General features: G+C 43.2%; 1 protein-coding gene and 1 long non-coding RNA gene across 3 annotated transcripts in view; one reads left to right on the top strand and one right to left on the bottom strand.

The window, feature by feature from the left end:
• Nucleotides 1–1,402: 1,402 nt before the first annotated feature.
• RDH14 (retinol dehydrogenase 14) lies at nucleotides 1,403–6,405 on the bottom strand. Of its 2 annotated transcripts, none has more exons than XM_033437409.2 (2): nucleotides 5,946–6,405; nucleotides 1,403–2,637 (listed from the first exon to the last, which is right to left on the bottom strand). In XM_033437409.2, the coding sequence occupies exons 1-2, from the start codon at nucleotides 6,327–6,329 to the stop codon at nucleotides 2,020–2,022; spliced, it is 1,002 nt and encodes a 333-aa protein (XP_033293300.1). In that variant the 5' UTR covers nucleotides 6,330–6,405; the 3' UTR covers nucleotides 1,403–2,019. The 2 variants fall into 2 exon arrangements, with proteins under 2 accessions (XP_033293300.1, XP_004274908.1); XM_004274860.4 differs by having other exon boundaries at nucleotides 5,937–6,404.
• Nucleotides 6,406–6,429: 24 nt separating this feature from the next.
• LOC125960781 (uncharacterized) overlaps nucleotides 6,430–7,759 on the top strand; it is a 36,285-nt gene continuing 34,955 nt past the window's right edge. The window contains exon 1 of the long non-coding RNA XR_007470797.1: nucleotides 6,430–6,567. This is a non-coding gene — a long non-coding RNA (uncharacterized LOC125960781). The remainder of the gene's footprint in view (nucleotides 6,568–7,759) is intronic.

Genomic DNA, 7,759 nt, shown 5'->3' with positions numbered 1-7,759 from the left:
GTTTCAAAGAATATGATGCAGCTATAATGACTACACCTGCAAAGACACACCTGTGATGATACAAACACTAAGTGTTTCTCATATTCACAACCCAATGCTCTAATAGAAAACAGACCTTCTATACCATTTGCCAAGATCCTGCCATTCTTAGAAAGAACTGATACTGGTAACCAGATATTACAGTCTTAAAAATAATTACCAACCAAGGACTACTCCTGACCAAAATGGCCATTAAATTCTGTGTAGTTGTCTATCCTTTACAGTCATAATTCCTTTTGTCAATATTATGAGATGGTTAAAACAAATACTTAAAATTACTATTGATGCCTACAATATTCCTACTTACTCAATGATTTTTATGTATACCACCATTGACTTATTATTTATTCACACATTAGTATTTACTGTGTCAGGTACTGTATCTGACTCTTGAGGAAGGAAAACTAGTAAGAATATAATCTATCCTTGGATAATTCCTATTGCAATTGTCTAGCTAGAGCTGTGAACAAATAATTAGTGCACTAAATTCCTAGTAAATCTGCCAAGATCAATGAAAAATAAGTAGAGTGAGAATTGGATCCTCCTACAGATATTAAGGAAAGGAACACACTTGAAGGGAATGTTAAAGGCTAAGGAATATTCCCAGTAAAAAAGAGAAGGATATTCCAGATTGAAAGAACAATATAAGGAAAGGCCCAGAGGCAGGTGGGTGATTGGTCCATATTGAGGACTGGGTTATACAATGAAAGGAGTAGAGATATACTGTCTAAGACGTTAGTAACTAAGCCTATTTAAATTTAAATTGACCTTAAGTAATATTAGAAAATCAGTTCTCAGTCACATTTCAAGTACTCAATAAACACAGGTGTCTAGAGTCTACCATATTGGACAGTGCAGACAGAATTATTTCCATCATTGCAGAAAGTTCTACTGGACAGCACTGAGTGTAAGAGTACAAGGTAAGCATGTGGCCAGTTCATGGGGAGTCTCAAAAATATACTAAAATGTTTAAATAGAAATGGTTTATAAACTACTGAATTGCACAAAGTCCCTTCAGAAATAGCCTTGGAAGACTCCATCCTCACAGCATTGCTATGATCTATTATACCCATCCAGCTTCTACATTTGAATAAGACTTCTCTTGAAGAAAAACATTCTGCAGCTTAAAAAAGAAAGAAAAAAGGCTGGAAACCCAGTTATGGGCAACTGGAAACCACCACAAGTTTTTAAGCAGGGACATGACACTGTGACACAGATTTGGATTTTAGAAATACTACTTCTTAAAGCAGTGCGCAAGATATGTGGGAAGAAAAGGCACTGGGCATACCAAGATCAGTAGAGGCTAATGAGATGATAAAGGACTAATTTCAGAGAAACTTCTAAAGGAATACACAAATAAGAATTTGCATCAGTAAATTTATTCCAAGTAAGAATTGTGCATTCACACCATGCATATTATTTCCCCACAAAAGCCAGTATTATCATTAAAACACTTAACACTTTAAACATACCATAAAACTCAAAGATACTTGAAAAACTTCTCAACGTATCTATTTCAAGTCCCTGAATTCTTTAATATTTGTAATCCATGCTTGTTCAATTATAATTTTAAAATATAACCATATCACTCATTATAATCATTGATATGCTTATTATATATATTTAAAACATCTTTTCTGAAATTTTATGTTCTCCAAAAAATAACTTTTTAGTAACTTCAAAATATCTCTATGTACCTCTTAGCAGTACTATGGTAAAACCAAAATTGCATCTTCCAGTAGCAAGTGCCCAAGCCACACCATTCCTGATCAAAGATAGAGCTGACATCCAGGGAATTCCCTGGCGGTCCAGTGGTTAGGACTCCACGCTTCCACTGCTGGGAGCCCCGGTTAGATCCCTGGTTGGGGAATTAAGATCGATCCCGCAAGCCACGTGGAGTAGTCAAAAAAAAAAAAAAAAAACCTAAAATGACAGAGCTGACATCCAGTCTTACAAACAGCTCTCTTCCACTCCTTGTTCCTATTTTAATATGCCAACCATTACTTCACTGACATCCCAGAGTTTTCCTGCAACAGATTCATCCATAGCTTTGGGCAATAGTTCTTCCTCTTTACAGTCCCCAAAGTACTTTCCTGACACACCTTCTACCTCAGGGGAGGAGGCTAAATAAATCGAAGTCTGGGCACCTTCTAGCGGAGTTTTGAAAAAAGCCCATGTCACCAAATTGAAAAGTGGTTTGACTAACAGTGGGATGTATATGTGCCTCCCCAGGTTGGTCCGCACCATGCCAGGGTGTAACACATTGACAGTGACATTTGTGCCTTCTAAGCGGCGGGCTAGTTCTCTGGTAAAAAGGATGTTAGCCAGTTTGCTCCGACTATAACAGAAGCTTTTATTATAGTTTTGTTCACTGTTCAAGTCTTCAAAGTTGATGTCTCCGTATTTATAAAGTTTGGAGGTAACTACCACAATCCTGCTGGGAGCTGAACTTTTAAGAAGTCCAAGGAGAAGATTGGTGAGTAGAAAGTGCCCCAGATGGTTCACTCCAAACTGCATCTCAAACCCATCTTCAGTTTTCATATACGGGCACTGGAAGATGCCTGCATTGTTGATCAAAACATCCAGTCTAGGCTCTTCCTTCAAATGGCAAAAAGAGAATGGCAGAGTTATGAACGCAGGCCTTAAATGTGCCTAAAATAAAATTTTAAACAATTCCTGCAAACTACTAAAATTCTAAAAAACGCCTCTATGAGTTTTCAACAATTGAGAGAAAAGAAGACGACGACCACAATGACTTGTGTGCCTGACCTGGTGCTTTTCATGTTATCTCATCTACTCTCAACAACTCTATAAGCAAACTGAAGCACCAGAGTTAGGTGATTTGTCCAGAATCACAGGGCTCCTAAGTGGCAAACAAAACCCTGAAGTTGAAATCTGACACCAATGGCCCTATTCTTAATTAGTAAGCTAGACTGCTTTTCTAATTGGGATTTCAAACCATAGCTAGACATTCAATGTGAGCTAGAGAGTGGAACTACAGCAGAAGACAGGTCAGCATTGTTTATTCCCAGAGCTACTAGTATCAACGCCAGGGGCAAGTTAGGATTGTTTTATTCTGTAATTTTCTAATAATAAATGTCACCATGGGAATGGAGCAACTCCAGGTTGTTTCCTTAAAAATGGGACAAGCAATAGAGAGGGTGAGGGATGCAAATTAAGACTGGAGAGAACATCATGAATAAATCAACGGAACATTAAGAAAAATATTAAACAGGTAGTATAAACATATCAGAAACAAAACCATGAATCATACATACTAAGTCTCACAATAACAGCAAAGGAGACTTAACAGAGGAGGTCTGCCCAACAAATACCTTTAACCTCTATTACGACTCTAGAATTCACAGTTCTTTTTTCCCCGATATGAAATCTACCTCTTTCAAGCTTCGAGGAGCCCCCAACTTAAGAGATCTATACAGTCAGAATTTTGCACTTTGACCATATCCTCCTGCATCTCCCCAGATTAAAGTCCTAAAATTTAGACTGTCCTCAAAGGGAAGTCTTTTCATTCTTTACTTCATTTAGTTGGTTTTCCCTTGTCCCTTCCTGGCTCTGTCTCTTTTGATGGGCAGAGAAAAAGAAATGTACAACGTGTTCCAGGTGTAAAGACACAGTGATGATGATTTCAAATATCACTGGCCCTTTTGCCAAATTAAGTGAAAAGAAGAATGTGTTAAATTTCACAACTGTTATCAAAGCCTACCTGTCAGTGGATTAACTATTTCTCATTCTGTGTGTCTCAGCACCTTTTGCTTTTCCAATAGTCAACTTCAAAAAGAAGGCAAAAGTTCACCCGTGGGGGAAAGAAAGGAGTGTTCTTTTCAGTAATCCTTTGGAAGAGTTTCCTGTATTAATCATTTCTGAGCCATCATTCTTTGCTGGGCTTGTGTTATTTTAAGACTGTATCATTTACTGTTTTTTAAATTCTAGAAGATAAATGACATAAATACCAAGAATACCAACCTGTGGGAAATTTACACTTCCTTTTTTTTTTTTTTAATTCTGGTTATAGTCACTGAACTACTGAACTTCAGAGCCAGGAAGGAACTTAATACATACTTAGAAGAAAGGACAACTTAGTTATCTCTTTATCTCCTTAACTTTTACTTGGTTCTGTCAAGTGGCCAAAGTAGTGAGAAACCATAGGTATCAAGGAATAAGTATACCCAGTCCCATCTACATTTTTACTGAATAGGAAGATCCACTTTGGATTCTCCCAACATCTCTTGTACACTATTACTTCTTATTTCTAAACCTGATAATGAAATACTGGTCATAACGGCAAAACAAACCAAAACTCTGGATCTGCAACAGCTCCCCAACTGTGTATCGAGTTGCCCTAGAGAGTCACAAGGAAACTCTCAGGGTGATTTGGAGTATTTTAAGTTTTCGAGGGAAACAAAATGATACTCTGCTCAACATCTCAAAAACTACCAAGCTCCAAGTGGTTCACACCTTCAACATTTTATTGTGCTATATTCCTTTTCATGATGTCCTACCTTTGCAAAGCTGAGTGTTTAGTAGTTGCTGCAATGAAATGCAAGTACAATGTTAAAAGTCAACATAGAACAGAAATGAGGGTGGCAATGGTCAGTCTGATTCCAAAGTTTGACAAGCTGGTACAGTGAACAACAGATGCACATTTCCCATTAGTATACTTATGGTTATAATAATTATGGTTATTGAAAAATGAAATAAAAATCTTTTTTTCTTTCATTTATGCTATGTGTGTTTTTGTTTCAAACAGCTACTAAGTTGTTACATAAATACTTATTAAGTTGTTTGGATCTAACTGCTTAATGAATAAGCTGTTAGATATTTGTTTGGCCTAAGGGCATCATGAAAAAAATTAGAAAGTTTGGGAACTTCTCTTCTAGACTCAGGAGACTCCTTTTCATATAGGCTCCTTTTCTATGCCAGCTAATTTTAAACATCACTCTTCTGAATGCCCTCTTGCAAGTCACCTCTGCAGGGAACCCTTCTACCTCAATTTCAGCAGAGGACATCCATTTCAGTGGATGAACTATCTAAACAAAGAAATCCTCTACCTCACTGGCAGGCAGCAGAAGTACTATATAGGGGTTAAAAGCAAGGGCTCTAGAGAAAGATCGTGGGCAAATCACTTAGCCTACCTATGCCTTAGTGGCCTTACGTTGTAAAATGGGGTAACAATGCCTACCTCACAGGGTTACTGTGAAGACTGGATGACAAGAGCAGTCAAAGTCAGTTTAATTTCATTAAAAGTTAAAAAAAATATATCTGAAATGCTTGGAACAGCTCCCGGCACACAGGAAACTTTCAATAAGTGCTAGGTATTATATTACTTTTATTTCTGTCCCCATTTAGAGCACATGACCACTGGCATTCCAAGCTCCAGTCTATTTGGAAGTTAGGCCAGAGTATGGTTAAGAATACTGCTCATGAGTTCACTGGTGGCAGAAAGCTAAACTTCCTACCCTAGCAGGGGGGGAAAATTGCTCCAAGGTCCTTGTCTAGCAGCGTCCCCTATGTGCTCTCAGGCTCTTTGAGAGATGGCTTGGTGCACATTCACTTTGGACACAGGAAAAACAATCCAGGGACCTGGCGGATCTCCTCCTGAGCTGTCCTCACATGGCAAGAGGAAATGTTCAGAAACTCGCTTATTTTTCTCTTGGGCCCATTTTCTTTCTCAACATTCTTGGAAGACAGAAGACTGTCCTACCAATTTTTCCAGCCTTCAATTCCCAAGCCGCCCGAATCATTCCCAAGGTCACACCCCCTCCCTCGACTGTGGGCGGTCCCCTCCCCGGCTCAGCCCCCGGCCCTCCAGGCCCCGCCTCGCCCGCCGAAGCCCCTAGCCAGTCCCCGATCTCCGGCAGGTTCCCAGAGCCCCACACCTGGAGCACCTCCTGACAGAAGGAGCGCACGGAGCGCAGCGAGGCGAGGTCCAACTCCTTGACGACGAGCTCGCCGGCCCCGCTGGAGTCAGGCCCTAATTCGGGGCCCCCAGCCTGGCAGATCTCGCGGCGGAGCTGAACCGCCGCCTCCTCGGCGCGTGTGCGGTCCCGGCAGCCCATGATCACTCGCGCCCCCAAGCGCAGCAGCTCGGCGGCTGTGGCGCGGCCCAGGCCGCTGTTCGCACCCGTGATCAGCACTGTCTTCCCGTGCATGAGGCCGGAGTCCCCGCCTCGGTGCAGCCGCTTGACGCTGGGCCCCACGAACCTCCGGGCCGCCAGCCACAGGGCCCCACCCAGTGCGGCCAGTAACGCCGCCACCGTAGCCACTGCCATGGCCGCCCGGGCCCAGGGCCCACCTGCGCCTGCGCGGGACTTCCGGGGTCGCCGCGCGCCCGGGTCTGAGCTCGTCCCCTGTACGCAAAGAACGCTGGGGCGCGGCCTGTCGTCCCCTGACGGCGGCGTGGGGCATGCTGGGACTTGTAGTCCCCCTTCCGAGGGCACCTGATTGGTTAGTAGAGGACAGCGCTCTGTGTGGCTCCTCGGTGGAGCCGGCTCCTAGCCTGAGAGAAGGGTGAGCACGGCCCCGGGTTTTCAGGGTCCTGAGGTCCCTACCCATGGAAATCCCAGAGTGGTGGTGGCCTTCCTTGTGGAAATGCCTAATGAGTACTTTGAATTTACAAGTCTCTTTATGGGCTGCTTTACAAATCCCACACTTCGGGGCTGGCTTAGTGTGTTTTCCGTTAAGGGCGCCTGGGACTTGTTAACCCTCAGTTCAGTTTACCTTCATCCTCTGGAGAATGGTCCCTGCCGAACGAAGGTCTGAAGAGAGGCTCTTTTTGCCCACAGCTGACGCTAAGAACTTAGCGACATGAATCAGTTAGAAATAGAATGGACCAGTGGTTCTCAGACTTTCGCGTTGCATTGGAATCAACTGCAGGACCTGAAAAAACAGAAATTTCAGGGCCCAGTTTCAAATTCATTAGAGTCCAGAATGGAACCTGAGAATGTACATTTCTAACAAGTTCCCAGGTGATTCTGATGCAGGTGATCTGGGGACCACGGTTTGAGAATGTTAGACCATTGTGGCCTTGATCCATATATAAAAAGGCATTCTCAAATGGTCTTATTTGACAGTGGTGGAGATACACTGGGAAAAGCGTGGACTTATTGTACACATAGACTTCTGAGCAGGCTCATTCACCAGCGTCTTCCCCATTCCCTCCCGGAGAATATTAAATGTAACAAGTTAGAGAAAGTGCTTTTTACACTGTAAAATGCTTCAGAAATAGCGGGTTATTGCCACAGGGATCCATCTTCAAGCTGCAAACTTCAAACTTTAGACCAAGCTACTCTTTTTTTTTTTTTTTTTGCGGTACGCGGGCTTCTCACTATTGTGACCTCTCCCATTGCGGAGCACAGGCTCCGGACGCGCAGGCTCAGCGGCCATGGCTCACGGGCCCAGCCGCTCCGCAGCACGTGGAATCCTCCCGGACCGGGGCACGAACCCATGTCTCCTGCATCGGCAGGCGGACTCTCAACCACTGCGCCACCAGGGAAGCCCAGACCAAGCTACTCTTAAGTCGTCATACGTTCATCTACTCACCCATCCAATACATGCCAGGCCCTATGCCCTGCGAGAGTCACGAAGAAATAGGGCACCATTTCTGCCCTCAGGGTGCTTACTGTCTGGTCCAGAGACCCCTCCTGCCCCAGCCCCCATTCTAGAATCTTCAGGACAAGAGAAGAGACACACAACTTCTGTA

Source organism: Orcinus orca, chromosome 13, assembly GCF_937001465.1.
Source record: "Orcinus orca chromosome 13, mOrcOrc1.1, whole genome shotgun sequence".
Lineage (NCBI taxonomy): Eukaryota > Metazoa > Chordata > Mammalia > Artiodactyla > Delphinidae > Orcinus > Orcinus orca.
Note: the sequence above shows the minus strand (reverse complement) of the source record. Positions and strands in the feature narration are given on the sequence as shown.

Coding starts and splice junctions, on each gene's coding strand:
- RDH14 (XM_004274860.4), bottom strand. CDS start 6,329: ATGGCAGTGGCTACGGTGGCGGCGTTACTGGCCGCACTGGGTGGGGCC. Junction 2,638..5,936: donor TCTGTCAGGAGGTGCTCCAG/GTGTGGGGCTCT, acceptor TGCCATTTGAAG/GAAGAGCCTAGACTGGATGT.